This window comes from Neomonachus schauinslandi, chromosome 2 (assembly GCF_002201575.2).
Source record: "Neomonachus schauinslandi chromosome 2, ASM220157v2, whole genome shotgun sequence".
NCBI classification, from domain to species: domain Eukaryota; kingdom Metazoa; phylum Chordata; class Mammalia; order Carnivora; family Phocidae; genus Neomonachus; species Neomonachus schauinslandi.
This window is the reverse complement of record NC_058404.1, coordinates 78684405-78704011: the sequence shown is the minus strand read 5'-3', so window position 1 is coordinate 78704011 and position 19607 is coordinate 78684405. Positions and strand designations below refer to the sequence as shown.

The following is a 19607-nucleotide window of genomic DNA, read 5'->3' as shown; positions in this document are numbered from 1 at the left end:
CAGCTGGCCACAGCCCATACTCCTCTTGATTTCTAAGAGTCGCTCTGCTCTGCGTGCTGCCATGTTTGCTCCCCAGTTCCGACAAGCTGGCCAGTTGCACTTACCAAAGCAAAGACGGATGAAGTCTCATTTCTTTTTCAAATTACTTTACTTCTTTTAAATAGGTAATGTGTATACACAACACATGCATCAAACACAATACAAAATTCAAAGGCACGAAAGAGAATACAGTGACAATAATTCTCCTTCCTATCCTTGTCTCCCAGCTACCCAGTCCTTTCTACTGAGACAACCAGCATTACTAGTTTCTTATAAACTATTCCAGAAATGTTCTATACGATATATATTCTTTTTCTAAAACAGTTAAATCACTTGTAGTAGACAAAACATCCTATTTTGCAACCTGATTTTTTTCACTAAACAATATTTTGGAGATCAGTCCATATAGAGCTTCCTCTATTGTCTGAAGAGTATCTGTAACTTATTTAACCAGTTCTGAACACCTGAATATTTAAGGTATTTCTGATGGTCAACAATGTTATGATGACTATCTTATGAATGTATCATTTCTTACATTGCAAAAATATACTTAGGAATCATTAAGTCAAGGGGTATGTGTCCTTTACCATTTTACTGAAAGAGCTAAATCGCTCTCCACAGGGCTGTATCCCCTTATACTACCACCTAAAATGCATGAGATCACCACTGAATTTTACTTTATTTCTATATCATCAAACATTGTATCATAAAAATATTTTGTTTTTGCCATTTATAAAAAATTTACCTCATATTTTAAATTTGTATTTCTCTTATGATTAGATTGAGAATCTTTTCATGTATTTCAAGAACCAATTATATTTCTTTTGTCTATAAATGTTCTGTTCATATTCTTGTTTTGTTCAATTTCACTTTTTTTTTTTTTTTTTTTGAGAAGGGGAGAGAGAGAAGGAAGGAAGGGGGAGAGGGAGAGAGAATCTTAAACAGGCTCCACGCTCAGCACAGAGCCTGATGCGGGGCTCGATCTCACCACCCTGAGATCATGACCTGAGCCGAAATCAAGAGCTGGATGCTTACCCAACTGAGCCACCCAGGCGCCACTCAATCTCATTTTTATAAGTTGGTTTCTTTTTCTTATGGAATTATAGGAGCTTCTTATGCAAGAAATAAACCCGCTGTCTATAAGTTGCAGGTACTTTTCCCCAGCTTTATTATTTGCCTTTGCAGGGATATTTGATTTGCAAATAGTGTTGATTTCTTCATTTCTTTCTTTAATAGCTTCTGAGTTTTATACTTAACAAGGTCTTCTCCACTTGCAGAGTATTAAAAAGATCCATGTTTTCTTTTAGTACTTCTGTGGTTTTATTTCCAAGTTTAAAACTTTGCAAGACTACAATTTATTTGGGTGGATAGTATGAGTTTGGATTCAATTTTCTTGTTTTCCAGATGGCTTCCCAGTTGTCACAATAATTTCTGTTGAATAATCTATCCTTTTACCACTGATTTGGAATGACAACTTTATTACATAAAAAATTCTCATATTATTTTTATTTCTTGAATTTCTGTTGGTCTTATAATCAATAAAAAAATAAACAGATCATTTTAATTACTGTAGTTGTATCATATGTTTTACTATCTGGTAGAGGTAGTTGACCTAATTATTTATCTTTTCCAGAATTTTGCTGGCTGTTCTTTAGGAACTTAGAATCACTAATTGGTAATTTTGTTAGGATTGTGTTATATTTATAAATTAATTCAGGGAAAACTGATACCTTTAGCATGCTGAATCTTCCCATCCATGGACATTGTATACTTTTGTGTTTGATTCAAGTCTTTTAACCACCACCCTCCCAATTCACCTTCCCCCCCCAACCCCGTCTTTCAGTGGGCTCCTATGACATTTTTAAGTCTTTTCATCTAGGTCTTCCTTTATTACATTTATTCCTAGAGTTAGGAATGTATTCCTATCTGGTTAATGTTACACATATAGGGCAGCTTATTTCTAAACAGACACTATAATAAAAACTGTGAGTTATGGTTTTATATAAAAAGTCATACATTTTTGTTTCGGTTTTTTGGTTATGTCCTGAGTTCTTGAAACCTTAGCAAACTCAGGGCTGAAAACTTCACCAGGACCATAGTCACATAACACACTTTTTTAAAACTCCTGCTGAGAAAAAAATACTAAAATGATTTAGCATGAGCTTATTGGATTTTTAGAAATCTTTGTTCCATGTTAGCTTCATCTTAAATTTTGGGAGTATTAGAGCTTAGTAGTGTTATATTACATATTAACAATTTTTATTGAACTAACAAACACAAAACTTACCTCCTAAATTCATTCCAGCTTGAAGACATTTCTGAAGTCTACAGGCAGGACAGTTCTTCCGTCGAATCTTATCAATGATACAATCATTTCTTCCAGCACATAAATAGTTGTGTTGCCCTGAATAATTAAAAAACAACTGTCAAAATAAAGACTTTTACACTACTATAAAGTACTAATAAGTATAATCAGAATATGAAACTTCATCTTTCCTGCCCTGAAATTTATTCTTCAAAAACATAGAAGAGAAATAAGATTTACAGATAATATAGGCACAGGAATAGTCAGTTTAACACAGGTGAGATTTTAGATTAGAGATAAGATTAATACTGCATTTACTTCCAACCGACTTTCATATATGTAGAGCCACGCTCCCTCACACTGAAATTTCTGGTAGCTGCCCAAGCCCTCTTGAGCAATGGTGCAATTTTCATTTAGACATCACAGCAGCAACAGAGTGATTGCTTGGAGGCTCTCCTGCAGTTGTTTAAGCTGCTATGCCTGCCCACCATTTACACGCAGGTGATTTCAGTGGGAAGACTTACAAATTATACAACTGTAAATGTTTAACTATTTCATACTGTAGACCAAACTGTAACTTAAAATATTCAGATGTGGGAATATGCTTAGAGAGAGGCATCTACTGGCAAAATGTGAAACTGTAGCCTAGCTCTATTATTCATTTATTTATTTCCAAAATTTACAGAACATCCACTAGGTACCAGGCACTGTGGATACAGCAATGAACGAGACAGTCAAAAGGCCCTGCTATCATTAACTTTCATTCAACTGGAGGGAGACAGTCAACAGAAAGGTAATTAGGTAAAATATACAAATGTTGGACAGTCTTAAGTGCTAGGGAAGGGGCATATAACATGGTGGAGGTATGGGAGGATGCTGACATTTTAAAAACAGTATGGAAGGCCTTACTCAAAGATGCTTTAAATAAAGGTCTGAAGAAAATGAGGGCACTGTGTGGACATCTTGGGGAGAAAATACACTATGCAGAGGGAAAAGCAAACGAAGTACGGGTAGGGTTGGGGAGGATACCTGGCATGTTTAAGAAGCACACAAGTATGAAAGAGCAGAAAGAATGAGTGGAAAGTAAAAGATAAGGGAAAAGAGTTAATGGGAGTCTGATCACACTGGGCCATAGTAAAGATCATATTTAAGACTTGGACTTCTACTCTGAGTGCAATGGGAAGATTTGAGTAGAGAAATGACTTGATGTGATTTACATTTAGCACAATCACTCTGGCTGCTACGTTGACAACTGACTCAACGGACGAAGACAGATGCAGGAAGACCAGGGGTAGGAGGCTATCACTACAGTCCAGGGGAGAGATATTTGCGGGTCAGGTCAGCGCGGCAGCAGTGACAGTGGTGAGAAGCGGTCAGAGTTTAGATGCATTTTAAAGGTAGAACTGCCAGCATTTGCTGACAGACAAGAAGAGAAAGGGGAGTTAGAGGCATCAAGATTCTTGGGCTGAACCCTTAAGAAAAATGGAACTGCCATAAATTGAAATGGGGAAGACAGTAGGAACATGTGGTTTATGGGAAACCACCCCAATTCAATTTTGGACATGTTAAGTTTGAGATGCTTGAGAAGTTTCTAAGTGGATGTGCCAAGTTGGCAGTTAGATACACAGGTTTGGAGTCAGAGAGAGGTCTGGGCTGGAGGTGTAATAGCTTGTGGCTTGTAGTCATTATTTTAAGCCATGAGACTGGATGAGATCATATGGAGTGAGCACAGACTGGAAAGAGAAGAGGTCCGAGGACTGAGTCATGGGTCATTGAAAACATGCAGACAAAGGAGAGAGGGAGTTTCATCGATTGCTATAAAGCAGTGAACAAGCTCTAAAGCACTCCCTGAATTCAGCTTAGGACTATCATGCTCCCTTGGTTGAGACTTACTAGGTAAATTACAGTAAATACTCAAGAAAAATAATGTGTGTTGCTTAATGTAATTGAAATAATTTAATCTAAAGCACATTCTCAGTAACATGGTAAATCTCAGTAATAATAACAATAAACAGTACTAGAATAGGGAAATCTATCAAAGTAGAGAAATGAAAACCTACCATTATAATAATAAAATGACTTTTTAAAAAATTGGAGGCTCTTAGTGAATGTAAGTAGGTATAGATAATTACACAAAGGCAATCAATACCCATGGTAAAGACCATAACTGATTCATATAACATTTCATGATGCTGCACAGTATCTTAATTGGTTACCACTTTAAAAATAAAATTTTAAGGCCCTATTATAGCACTGTCTTATTTAAGCCTTGTAACAACCCTATGATATAGAAGGTAATTATTATTATTGCTATTTGCTCACAAGAAAAAACTCATGCTAGCACTGGTAAAGTGGCTTCCCAAAATGATGGAACTGGAAGAATTCAGGAAGGCTGGCAGTATCTGTGTGCCTTAAGGCCAGAGTCTTTTAAACATCAATTTGCAATATAATTTGCTGGTGGTCCAACAGGATGCTGAAAATGCTCTCTAGAACCAAGAAGCAAAGGAACATTATTTGAGTGAGGAACACTCTACTTTATCAGTCAGTATTTCCATTGACAACCAGCATTATGTTACTTTTGTATGGTGCGCAACTGAACACAAAACCACAGATTTATCTATAACTCACATTGAGTTGAACAAACTTTAAAGTCCAAAGAGAAAACTAAACGTAATTTTAATTGGTTTCAATTCAGCAAAGTATTCATTGGGGACCTACTATGTGTGCAAGGCTGCCAAACATTTGCATAAGGGGGTGGGGTAATCTAAGGTTCTTTTCCACTTCTGCAAATGTGCAGTAAAATATGACTAAGTCTCTTAGATTGCAGGCATATGAGAATGCATAAGAAATGACCACTGCCTTCCATACACACTAGAAGATTTTTTTCTTTGGGTATTCAAAAACAGAAACTTCCAAAAGCTAGGATATTTCCATAAGGATTTTAAAAAAATGAACACACCACGGGAAAAAAAAAACCCTGTATCTAGTGTGGTGACCAATGTTAATTAGACTTATTGTGGTGATTGTTTCACAATATAGACAAATATAGAATCATGATGTTGTACACCTGAAACTAATATAATGTATGCCAGCAATACCTCAATAAAAAAATAATAAAGAAAACAAAAACTGAACAAAAAAAAATGAACACACCTTAAAAATCCATGTTATTATAATAGCTACAGGATAATTTCCTTCCTGCAGCAATATCTGAAATTGTGTACCTGGTTTCCACCAACCAGTGTGGTCGCTGCCACCAATTCATCTTCCAAAAATAGGTTGGGAGCATTGTAAGGGACTGCTGCAGGAATGGCCTAAGATTTTTCAGACAACTCCCCATCATTTATATTTTTACTTGTGCAAACATTAAAGATTTAAAATGTACCTTACAAAAGTATGCATGTCCCATCCCTCAATCTATACTAAAACATCAAAGTAACAACAACAACAAAACCCACAATGAAAACAAGAGAATGCACCTAGAAGATTTAAAAAACTTTAATCATGTCTTACTTAAACACTGTGTTCTCCTAGTATTAAGATTGCTAATCCTGAGTAAGTCACATCCCGGGCATTTTCAGGTAAACGATTTTCTATGATGCTAACAACAGAGGGCAGACAACCAGAATGCTGGGGACCAGAGAGTGGAGGCTTTGAATGATAAGCTAAGGAACTCAGATTTTATTCAGCAGGTGATGGGGTATCACTGAAGATTCTTGCTTGCAATATGTTGAGTTCAGAGCTGTGTTTTACAAACATTAATCTGAAGTCGACAGAATGGAAATAGGGGACACCATTAACAGTCTACTTGAAAGTTCTCAAAGATGGCCTCTATGCAAATTAGTAGCTATATATTTGTCATACTATATAGCAACAGGAATACTCCTGTGGTTAAAAAGAATCTTGGTGGGCGCCTGGGTGGCTCAGTTGGTTAAGCGACTGCCTTCGGCTCAGGTCATGATCCTGGAGTCCCGGGATCGAGTCCCGCATCGGGCTCCATGCTCAGTGGGGAGTCTGCTTCTCCCTCTGACCCTCCCCCCTCTCATGTGCTCTCTCATTCTCTCTCTCTCTCAAATAAATAAATAAAATCTTTAAAAAAAAAAAAAGAATCTTGGTGATAAAGGAAACGAAGATTTCAGATTCAAATTACATGTCCATTATGGGGAGAATTCAGTTCTGGTAGTGGCAGAACAGCTTGAATCAGATAAAACTCCTACAGATAACAATTATAAACTGTCCACAAAAGGAGAGAAGGATTTGAAGGCACTGGGGAGCAATCAAAAGCAGGCAGAAACTGGAAGAAAATGGACTCTTGAGAAAAGAGAATCACCCTAGACAAGATTCACCTTTGAATAGGTCTTTCCTTGAGGGCCTATATTCCATTCAGTGCAGGGGAGAAACCAAGCAAAATCCTCAGTCTTATCAGCTTCAGACGGCAGAGAACAGACTTGGGGACTGTCAGAGCAGCTAGAAATTGAAGAAGGATATTCTGGAAAGAAGGGTGTCATGGGGGGGTGGAGGTAGATAAAATGTACATATTAACTCCCCTCAAATTCTTGGCTGACCCCTAAACTGAACATGAAACTTCAGAGTCCAGGGGTAAAACAATTTAAAGTTGAAAGGGCTGAGCAGATTATTTCAGCTGCTGCCCACTAAATCAGGACTCATTAAATACCTCAGGCTTTCCATTGTAATACTAGAAGGTCCCTACCTGGTATTCCAGGACTGAGGCATTTACCCTATGGTTAAAGGCACAACCAAAATAGACCTATCTTAAAAAAGTTTAAAGCAAAGGCTCGACAATTTCAAGGTGATCTGTCAGAAATGTAACTGACTACTAGAACAAAACTCAATACTCTTTGGAGAAAGACATCAGAATCTGGATTCTCCAGAAAGTCTAGAATACAATAATAATTAGAAATATTTAAAAACAGAAAAATATGAACCAAAGTCAATAGAAAAATTAATCAGTAGAAACAGATCCAGAGGCTGGAATTAACAGATAAGGATTTAAAAACCGGTAATAGGAGTTAAGAATTGTGGACTATCAGAAGAGGTCTGGAAACTATAAAAACAAAATAAACAAAACCAAATGGCTATCCAGGAATTGAAAAATATAGTATCTAAAATATTTATTGGTTAGAATTAACAATATATTGGGCACTAAACAAAAATGGGTTATTGAAATTAAATAAATATAAGTAGAAATCATCCAAATTAAAGCACAAAGAAAAAATTACAGTATAAATGAACAAGGCACTAATAGCCTGTAGGATAGCATTAAGTAATTTAATATGTGTGCAGTTGGAGTCCCAGAAGGCAAGAGAAAATAGGTCAGAAAACTATGTGAAAATTTATAAATTTGATTAAAGCAGCAACTTGAAAATCTAGAAAGCTTAGCAAATGCCCTCTTTGAAAGATAAATACAAAGAAAAGCACTATAGCACAATATAGTTAGGTTACTGAAAAACAAATATAAAAATAATTATAAGCAGCCAGAGCCAAAAAAATTACATTACATAAAAGGGAACAAGGAAAAGAGTAATATCTGATTTCATATCAAAGCAATTGAGGCCAGAAGACAACATATAATATCTTTAAAGACCATCAACCCAGAATAACCAATGAAAATATTTCTCAAGATGAAGGTGAAATAAAGACATTTTTGGATAAACTAAAGCTAAGGGAATTTGTTGCTAGTAGGATCACATTATAAGATATGAAAAAGGAAGTTCTCTTTGCTGAAGGAAAATGATACCAGATAGAAATCTGGATGTACTGAGAAGAAAGGCAAGAACTGGAAATGATAGATGGTAAAATGTAATTGCTCAGATCTAGTCCAATGAACCCACTCAACCACAAGGAAGGCAGGAAGTGGAATCCTACCTTGCGCCCAGAAGGCAAAGAGCTGGAAATATATGGGGAACCTCGCTGAAGACTACCTCCAGGAAGGGTAAATGAGAACATAAAGTTCAGCCTTTATATTAGTTCTTCTCAAAGTATTAGAAGATTTACATTATTGCTTTTTTTTGAACAAATTAATTTTAATAGATAATGCTGAGCTCTTTCCATAAATAGCTGAACTTTTCAAAATGTTAATGAGAAGCTACTAGTGTGTAATACATTTCCTTTTAAAAGAAAATAAGCATCTATGGACTATTTTAATAAAGAATGTAATCCAGTGACCACCCCCAAGTCCCAAAACCCCCAGCCTATTTTATCAATGGAAACACGCTAATATGCATATGTATTCAAGAATTTGTACTGAAAGAAAAAGAAACTAAATAAATTAAAAACTTATAGGGGAAATGCAAATGTCCCACAATTTTCAAATAGATTATAACTATTTTTCTATTTTTCAAATAGATTATAACTATTTTTCTTCATAAAAATTTAGAAAAAGTTCCATCTGGCTAGTTGGTACCAAGCACTGTAATAGATACCCCAAAGGAAAAAATGTTATTTCCACAACACGGAGGGAAATAAAAGCTTAAAGTAAATAGGATATGCTTTGAAGATTACAAAATATTTCTTTAAATTAAAACTTTTGTACAAAATTGCTGAACATTCATCTATGACACTCTATTAGACACTAAGAAGAATGATACAGCACAAACAGCATACTTCCTGGTCCATAGCTGCTACTGAATAAAAGAATGAAGGAATGAATATAAACATACTGATAAATTCAATCATGTACAACATACAGAACTTAAATGTTCATACAGTATGTTGTATACAGACAAACCTACAGTAGTGAATGTTCACAGAAGGCCTATTGACTCCTAGGTAATGGACTTTCACAAAAGATCCATGCATACAAATCTTTTCTGCTTATCTCCAGCATCATACCTTTTAGACTCTCCTACACACACGTAACAATGGAAAAAAAAGAGCTCTCAGGATTTACTAGGAAGCAGCAGAGAGTTTTATGAAAGGCAAAGCTAAAACTAGGGTCAGAATCCCACAGAGGCAGAGTGTGCCTTCCTGGTGTCCTAGGTCCCAAGTAATCCACCACCCCCCCCCCCCCCACCATGTAGCCCACATCATACTCCACTGAAGTTGGCTAGGTAGCCATTACGGAGCCACTTGCATGTAAGAACATCTTGTTTTAAGAATGAAAATCTGTTCAGGAGGGCTCAGGGAACTTTAGTCACTCATCCATCAGTGTGTACTAGTTCAGTGTACCTCCTGCCTGAGGAAGTGGCCGCTTTTTGGAGAAAAGGCAGTCATTCTAGAAAACAGAAAGCCACCAAGGTTAGAGTAAATCTGGATGGGGTACCAGGAAGCTTAGTTAGCACATATGTAATATAAATTCACAGGCTTACAGAAAAACCAGAAGTACTCAAATCAAACAGAAAATGCCCATGGACTTTAAGGAACAAAGTTGAGGGATGCCTGGGTGGCTCAGTCAGTTAAGCATCTGCCTTCGGCTCAGGTCATGATCCTAGGGTCCTGGGATCGAGCCCCGCATTGGGCTCCCTGCTTGGCGGGAAGCCTGCTTCTCCCTCTCCCACTCTCCCTGCTTGTATTCCCTCTCTCGCTGTCTCTCTGTCAAATAAATAAAATCTTTAAAAAAAACACAATAAAAAAAACCCCAAAGTTGAGTTCAAAAATTTAAAAAACAAATCAACAGTCTCATTTTTTCCCTATTGTTCTCAACTATGGTATTGCTTTTAACTGGAAAATAATTCAGAAAGTGCCTAAAAAATTAACATCATTGTTTTAAAAGTTACTGAACTCAAGAAAAATTGTCTTTGAAAATTTTCAATTACTTTGAAATCAAGAACCAAGTTTTTGTTGTAGTTGGGCTGGTCCCAAATGAGAAAATACAGATTGGATGACATATGGGTCTTGCCTTAAAGCATCAATAACGCTAGAACAGAAAGAATGGAAACGTGGAAGGCAGCAGTGAGGAGATGCAGTGGGAAGGGCACAGCTTTGTCACCAGACACACCTGGGTCCCAACCCAACCTCAGTCAATAGGGAGTTGTGACAATCTTGGCCAAGGTGTTTAACCTGTTGAGCCCCAGCTTCCTGATCTATAAAATGGACATAGTAACGCTTGCTTTGTAGGTTGTCAGTTGAATTCAAATTAATATATATAAAGAAAGCAGCACAAAGCCAGGCCCGAGGTAGGAGCTCAAAAAAAAAAAAAAAAAGGTGATAGTGATGTTACCCATCTTTTTTTCTTTGGTTAGCTCGGTCTAAAAAAAAAAAAAAAAAGTAGAATGAGAAAATCCAAAGAACATAGCCTAAACTCTTTTTTTTAACTAACTAGAATTTATTTTTTTTATTTTACTTTATTACGTTATGTTAGTCACCATGCAGTACATCATTAGTTTTTGATGTAGTGTTCCATGATTCATTGTTTGCGTATAACACCCAGTGCTCCATTCAGTACGTGCCCTCCTTAATACCCATCACCAGGCTAACCCATCCCCCCACCCCCTCCCCTCTGGAACACTCCGTTTGTTTCTCGGAGTCCATAGGCTCTCATGGTTCGTCTCTCCCTCCGATTTCCCCCCCTTCATTTTTCCCTTCCTTCTCCTAATGTCCTCCATGCTATTCCTTACAAACATAACCAACTCTTAATTAAATGTCAGTGAAGAACTTCCTGTGGGAAAAGAATATCATGATTGAGTGAGGAACACCTGTAGATGAAAAGAGCCCACTAGAGACGAGACAAATACCATTCAGCTCTGATCTCCAAGCCTTAACTTTTTCAAAAGCTGGCAAGGATGTGAGAGTGGGGAACGATATCCTTAGGGTAAACACAGGACAGAAAGCTGGGACTCAGATCTGTCCGCAGCTCAGCTAAGAATTCTAGATGAGGGTCCAAGACTGTAAGAGTGGTGTTAAGACTTTGGAAAGTTATAACTTCCTTGTACTGTTGCTCCTCATATGCTTTATCTGTTTTCCAGTGTTACTTAGTATCAAAACTTTTAAAAGTAAGTAGGCACACATTTTAAAGGCAAAACATGGTCCAGTCCCTCCATGACCTTTCTAGAAGGTGGACAAGGCTGGGGAAACTTAAATGACTAAGATAAATCGTGAGATCGATGTGATATGACTTTGAAGAAGGAAGTGATTATACTGGGAAGAGAGGGATGAGGAAGCCTTTGTGCAGAAAGCAAGCATCTGAGGTAAGCCTCGAAGAATGTTGTGGATTTGAAACACAGAGAGGACAGGCACATAGACATCCCAGGCAAAGGACGGGGGCGGGGAACAGCAGAGACACAGTTAAATGTGTGGTGAGCAACTGGTCTGGTCAGTTGAGGACCAGGAAGACAGGGGAGCAGAGAAGGAACAAACTGTATTCTGGTGCCCAGAGGACATCCAGGGAGCTGTCATCACTATGAGGGCTCCTGAGCCCCCTCTTCTGGGTTTTAGATGTGCTCATCCACCTAACTCAGTGGATGTCCCCACCTGAAGGTCTCTGACATTTCAAATCCTCCATGTTCACAAATCAAGCATAAAGTGCCCACCCCACAGACAGCCCTCTTCCAGCCTCCTATATTCCCCTACCCTTAAAGCTATAGCCAGTTATTAGAACTAGAAGCTTCAGGGTCATCCTTGATTTACACCCCACCCACCTCCCCACAAACTCCTGCAATCCTCAGTATTCAATGAGGTCCTGAGGCCACGAGGTCCTGATGATTCTCTGCCCTGAGTTTCTCTTGAATCCTATCTATATCCGCCAGTACTTTCTCCCCTGATTTTAGGCTCTCTTGGTTAAATTTCTGAATTACAGAGTTTGAATCCTTGCTTACTATCTGTGTGACCTGAGACAAGTTACTTAACCTTTCTGTATATGTTTCCTCATTTGTTAAATAGGAATTATCAAAGTGCCTATCTCATGAGTTATCAGGAAGAGGCATACACCATATAAAGTACTTAGAATAATCCCTGGCATCCAGTAAGGATCCGGTGAATGGTAGTTATCATGATATTATTGCTATTATATTATTTCATATTATTATTATTGTAACTAGTCTACCCTGCCTCTACCATGTCATTTCTAAATCAAATGATGATTAAACTTTAATTTGAAAGCTGTCTAAGAGAAATGAACCCTAACACAGCCCTCAGTAGCTAAGAACACAAAGTGAAGAGCTACCCTGGTTGAAATGGCCATGAGGACCCTCCCTGGTGCTACTCCCCATTTTGCACCTGCCAGTGATCTAGAAGGCACTGTGCGGCAAACCTAGGGCTCTTCTGAGCACACATTCAAAGCCATGACCCTCCGCCTTCCAGAGAGCTGTGCAGTGATCCTTTGGAATCACAAACCTGATCATTTCATCCTTCTGATTAAAGGTCTTCTAGGGCCCTTCACTACCTAAACTTCCAAGTCCAAACTGTTCTGTATCTTATTCGAAGTGACACTGAGCCACTGGGGCACAAAGAGGGGAGGCAGGCTGGCAGGCAGAGCTCAAAGACATGCTCAGCAAAACTTACTGCTATTTCAGGAAAAGTAAGCAAAGCTGGGATCAGAGGCATTTGATATTGTAACACTGGACTGTTTTTTCTACTGGTCTTTTAGTTATGGTGTTTTATTGTCATGTGATTGCTATTATGATTGGTATGAAAGACATCGTAACTGGTGGCTTATTTTAACAAAATGGAAAAAGTCAGAAGACTGGTCACTTTGTATGTATACTCTGTTCACAGGTACAGGCATATAGGTCAGTCCAGAATTACAGACCATCCTTACAGACATCCTAAAACTGCAGATGGTAGCGCAGGGTGCAGCGAGCATCCCCTGCCTGTCTGACTCTGGCTCATGTTCAGTCCTAGGCTGTGGCCACACCTGTAGTACATCTTCCCCATTACTTCTTTGCTTTGACCTTAGGGAGGAGTCCTATTTCTGCTTCACTCTGGCTCAACTACTTTCATATTCAGTGGTATCTAAGGATACACACACCACCTTCAATTCCCCAGCAATGTTCTGCTCCTCTAACTACATCTGGAAAAATACACTATCCTCTCTTATTCCACCTGGGAGCTAGGCCATAAGTATGGCTGATATCAAATCAAACACTAGAGTTCTCAGGTAAAATTAGACATGGAAAGAACCAGGTTCTAGAAGCCCTAGTAACATGCTGAACACCTACAAATACCTTCCTGAATTTTTTTTAAAAAGATGCACAAAGAAGGAGGTAGTTGAACTCAATCTGATGAGCAGGTATTTAATGTGACAGGGGATTAAAGTGATTCTATACTGAACAGAATGCCCCAAGTTGTACATTTTGAAAAACTGACTTATTATGACACTTTGGGAGCACAGCCCTTTACAAATGGGGGACTGACTGGAGAAAGTAAGGACACACCAAACATGACATTTGTCCTTGCCCCAGCGTCCAGATCCTTTCCCATCCCCCTAAAGAAGCTTGCCTGGGGCCTCAGGTTGGGTCTTCCAGATGGGAACATTTCAACCTCTCCCCCTGTGGATATTTTCTTCCAGGGGAGACAGCTCCATGGATGCCACACTTCAGGTCTCTCTTTTACTCACTCTGCCTTGATTAGTAAGTCTGAGAAGAATCAATCTGACTTGTTTGCCTCAGCATCTTCCTCCTGGGGGAGAATTCCCTCTGGGAGCAGGTGCAGCCTCCAGTCTTGAGGAGGCCTGTCCTGCTCCAGGACTGCCTGCACCTCTATCTAATTCTGGGGCTCAGGTAGCAGTCCCCTTTTTTGCTCTTACCACTAAGCCACATCCTTCAACTTATTTACCACCCTCCACCCCAAAGTTGATATTTTATCTACCACCAGCTACTGCTTTATTTCTTAATTTGTTCACCATCCAGGGAGGGAAACGTGGTGCTAGTTCACAGGTCTCCTAGAGATAAAGACAGAAGCCCACACCAGTGTCCCTGAGACTCAGAACTCAACAATAGGGATACAATACCAGGTGGGTTCCTCCAATGTGAATCCTGTGACAAAGATCCTATGGTCCTTCTCCACCTACTTCCATGGAATCTTGCTCCCCGATTCCTGACTCCCCAGATCTGCAACATGTTAGAAGGCAAGGAACCCAGAGAATATACGGTCATGTGAGAAACCAAATGTCAGGGTGCAAACCTCTTGATGACAGTTAAGACATATTTTAGTTCCTTTTCTGTGATTGTTTTCATTTTCCTTTAAAAAAACAATCAAAGAGATTTCACCAAAGGATCTCATTTTTCTTTAAAATTTTATTTTCGCGCTTAACACGCTAGGAGAAATGCAATTTTCTTTTTCACGCCTTGAAACTACAAGAGAGTTTAACTAAAAGGGGGCAGAAATGAATAACAGTTTAATATTTATCACTATCTCAAAGATATATTGCTCAATAATTTGTTATATGCCCAAAGCCATTAACGAATCTGATAGTTGTGTTGCTGTTGCTGTTATTAAAACCTGGGAACTCTGTACTTTAGCAGAAAACCAAACTTTTTGAGTCCTCTTTAACTTAACTACACCTGATGGATACTCTAAGAATATCCAGGCTTTATGTACAATGTAGTTTCCCTTTTTCTGAAAAAGGCATTCATTTTCAGAAAGGCAATTTCACCAAATCCCTTTTAGAATTAACTTTTGGCTTAAATTTCTTTCTGATTTTTAAAGGTCCATTTGTTATCCTGCTGGAGGATTTTTTTTTTAAAGCAGTTGACAACTGCCCAGCAACAGCAGCCTGTGTTTGCAGTCACTATTTTGGGCTACATCACATGTCACTTACATAACCTTGTTTAACTGCTCTTGAACTGGTTTGAACAACCTGGGAAACAGATTAGGGCAGTCCTGGCAAATTCCCTCATTGCAGATTCTGATGGGTGATTTCCCATCCCCCCCCCCCATCTTAAAATGTTGCACGGTGAACAAGACGGTGTCCGACAAGAACTGGTTATTCATTGTTAGAGCCAGCTAAAACATTTGATAATTAACTTCCTCTGCTCAGTTTAAACCAGTCTGGTCTGCCCATAATAAACCAATGAACAATGATCCCCTGCTGCTGGGGTTTATGAGTGAGCCTGGATTAACATGCTTTAAAATGCCAGGGGTGGGGGGGGGGGGGAACTCACTTGAGAAGTAAGTATAGGTTGTCTCTGCCACCTTTAAACACCAATCTTTTTTAAGTTACGTTTTGAGGAGTCTAAGATTTTAATTTAGAAGTCAGATTGGACTTATTTTTTTCCCTGCGGTGTTTCAAGAGTTCTTCCCATGTGGGTAAGCACGAAATTCCCAGATAAACATTCTTCTTGGTGTGAAAGTGTTAGTTTTTCATTTAAAAAAATATAACTTCTAATTATCGTGACTTAAATTTTAGGCACTCTGTATATTTTGGTGAAAGATAATCAAAGAAAACATATGACACAAGCCAAGTGCAATAAGCTTTTAACCTTGAGAAACATGTATTATGATGTGCAATAAGAAAAGACAAGTACGTTATTGACAAAGAACATTTTTTCAGGAGTGACTTATGTCCTACACATATTCAGTAGTAGGAATTTAACATAGTTGTACTTCACTATGCAAAAACATCTGTTATCTAGATAAACTTTCTTTTAAATAAGTTATTCAGGGCACTGGGCAGGGAATTAACACTTGTTGAATTCCTATTATGTGACAGGTGCTTTACCAATCACATAATTTAATCCTTAATTTAAAAATCCTGTGGGATGTGGTAATGAATCCTATGAGATTGGTCATATGTTCTCCATTTTGTCAATGAAGATGCACAGAGAGGTTAAATCATGTGGCTAGCTTAGCTGGGATTTGTACTTAGTGCTCTTTCATTATAGCATTTACTCTTTCTATGGCTCCATACATATTAGAAGTATCCTTAAGATATTTACACCCAGGGGGTAAAACAGAACATAAAGAGAATCTTTGCATCAAAAGACATTTAGGCTACCATATAGGGATAACTTGTATATTAAAATATTAACTACTCTGACACGTGGGAAGGGAAATGGCATGAATTTAGGCCTATCTACAAGTCTGTTACATAGGATGGCAAACTTACATACTGCCCAATCCACCACTTTTTCCTGGTCCACATGTACCTGCAAACCCCAGAACCTGAAGGAAACACATTCACAGTCTCACAGAATTGAATCCTGTGTGCTGTGTTCTTAATGATCAGATCTCATTCACTTTTGCCCAACCAGCAAATTGCCCAAGATCTTAAAAGTAGAAATGAGGCCTGGCAGAGAGAAGGGGTCTTGTTCAACCACCCTGGCCTCAAACTATTAAGATTTGAAGGTCTCAACACAGCTCAGTGGGTCCTTATTTGCCATCTGAGGCACAGCCTGGTTTCTAAACACCCTTCTAGTTCTGAACCCAAATGAAAGCCAGCTGAGAGCTGTCTTGGTAACAATGATTGTATCATAAACTTACACTGACAATCTAAATTTTTTTTAAAGTTTTATTTATTTATTTGACAAAGACAGCGGGAGAGGGAACACAAGCAGGGGGAGCGGGAGAGGGAGAAGCAAGTTTCCCGCTGAGCAGGGAGCCCAATGCAGAGCTCGATCCCAGGACTCTGGGATCATGACCTGAGCCGAAGGCAGATGCTTAACAACTGAGCCACCCGGGCACTCTGACAATCTAAGTTTATGCTAGAAAAAAAATTATGAAACTTTTTGATATGAGGTTGTTTTGCTCACACACACACACACACGTTCAATTAGACTAATTTGGGTATATAATGGCATGTGCATGGTACAGAATTGAAGCAGCATTATGGGTAATACGACTTAAAGGTTCTGTCTCCACTATCCTCTGGCCACCCAGTTCCCTTCCCCAGAGGCAACCACTGTTATCAATGTCTCTGTAGCACTCCAAAGGTTTTCTAGGACACACATCTTTTAAGCACAGTGAATATGTTCTGTTTGTTGAGTTAAGAACTATTAATTCAATATGTCTGTTATTTTACTAATTAACTCAACAAATAATTATTGGGTGGCTGTTACATGCCAGTTATTGTGATCGGCATGGGGGCTGAGAGATAAATAAGGCGAGATCCCTGTCCTTGAGGGACTCATACATGGTTCAGTGTGGGAGACAGGGTGCTAAGCAAATCGAACCCTGGAGCAAGAACAGCATGTGGGCAGAGTGCTAGAGGAACGTGGAAGAGGAAAGACGTGTTTCAGAAGTCAGAAAAGACCTCCTCGGGAAAAAAAAACACCCCCAAAATACTAGGCCAGCTTCTTGAGGAATGTTTGTTGGATGGAAAGGGAGAGAAGTTTCCTGGCTAGAGAAACAACATGTTAACGTGGATGCTGTCAAAGGGTATCATATACAGAGATGGGAGCTTAGTGTGGCTGGAGCATCGGGAGCATACGTGGAGGCAGTAAAAATAAGACAGCAAGGGTTTGCTGTGCTATGCTGCACAGACTGGCTATGGATCTTCAGGCAATGGGGAAGCCAGTCCAGGTCTAATTTGTGTTTTAGGAAGTTCACAGGGGCAGCTCAGCAGGAAATATTCAGAGTAATGGCAAAGGGACTGGTTAAGCTCAGAATTCACATGACTCTTTAAGAGGGTGGTTAGTCATCCTGATTAGTCATCCTAATCTCTGTTACTCCCTAGCCCCAAATGTGTTTTTCTATATCTTACTTGCTTCAACATCCACTCATTATCCAAGTGAGAACAGTTGAAACCATCCTAAATTATTTCTTTCTGGTCCTCCGTGCAAATATTCCACACTTTCTGATTTTATAACCCAAAGTTGTTGACTTCTGCCTCCAGGGTCTCATGGTCTCAAAGAAGCAGATAATGTGTACGCTCGAGGTAAAAACGGTAGCCTTTGAGTTACCTTCTTACCTTGCCAAAGCAGAGTAGATATTTTCTTTTTTAGCATTCTAAATTGGGAAGTTCCCCTTTATCCAATTCTTCCCAATAGAAATTACTCACAAATTTAGGATGTTTGAACCAAAATTCTTGTGCCTATGAGGAAAAAGTGGTACAGGATGTAGATCTGCATACATTAGACTTTGTGTAAGATTATTTCACCATTTGGAGTTGAAGATCATAATCAGAGGAGGCAGGGTGGAGGAACTGTGGCAAGCTGTCCTGTGAAATAAGACAAGGCTGAGAAGGAGAAGGGCAGGGGAGGATGAGAGAGCAGATTGTAAGTGTGTGGAACTGTCATGAGAATACGACAGACAGCATGACTGGAAAGGCACAGGACTAACGTTCAGTGAGTAGCTACGATGCTCTAAGCTACTAGGCTGGAAAAGTTATATTCTCATCATATTCAATGTTTATAGGTAATATAGTCCTCGTGTTCTGGATAAGAAAAGTAAGTTAAGCAGCTGTCCATGGTGCTTCTCATGGCCAGTGGTGATGGCAGGATTTGAACCCAGATCTGATAAAGCCCATGCTCGCCTGGCGAGTCACTCAGAAAGTCCTGAAATCTTAATATGCACGATATCTCATTCTTGCTTTCTAAGAGAGCTTTGTACTTACACATTTTAACCTTGTACATTTAATCATTTGACTAAATTGCTTAAAATCAAAGAACTTCCCTTTTAGAAAACAGCTTAGTCCTTATTTACAGCTGAAACTCAGAAAATTTCCTAATGTAGTTCATAATGTAGTGATGGATTTGGGCTCAGACACATGTGGGTTATATCTAGACTCTATCACTTATCAGCCTTGCAATCTATTTTCTCGCCCATAAAGTTAGAGTAACCAAACTTATCTCATGGGGGATTATAGCTAATAAATGCAATAGTATGTTTAAAACGCCTAGCACCATGACTGGAACACAATTGGTGCTCCACAAACCTTCTCCTCCAAGGTCATACCCTTGAGATTGAGATCGGGGAGTGGAGCCCTGTTTCTGGAGCCGAATGCCTGGCTCCCACCTCATTTCACCACACCCTGACTGTGAGAGCTGGTTAGTTGGCCTCATGAAGGCTTCATATCCCCATCTATAAAATGGGGAGAGTAATAGTACCTCTCCCTTAGGGCAGCCCTGTCCAGGCCAATCTTGACTTTGAGAAGGAAGAAATGAGTCCGTCTATTTTAAACCTGGATCTCTGCATTAAGTCCAATATAATCTCTAATTATGCTTGTATTCTGGGTTCACTTTCTGTTAACTGCGCTTATGCCCCATTCCCGTGTCCCACTGTCTGTTCTGTAGCTTGCATCGTAGCACCCCCAATTCTTATAGGACAAAGTTCCTAACATCCTGGCTCTCTCTGACGTCGAGCTCCAAGACTGAGGCTCTGACACTTGTTGCCCGAGAGCCCACCTGGTTCCTCCTGTGCTCAGAGACTC

The 19607-nt window shown here is 39.1% G+C and overlaps 1 protein-coding gene across 1 annotated transcript in view; it reads right to left on the bottom strand.

The window, feature by feature from the left end:
• NR3C2 (nuclear receptor subfamily 3 group C member 2) overlaps window positions 1-19607 on the bottom strand; it is a 330651-nt gene that overhangs the window by 94724 nt on the left and 216320 nt on the right. The window contains 1 exon segment of the mRNA XM_021698802.2: window positions 2327-2443. Coding sequence (XP_021554477.2) covers window positions 2327-2443 — 117 coding nt within the window.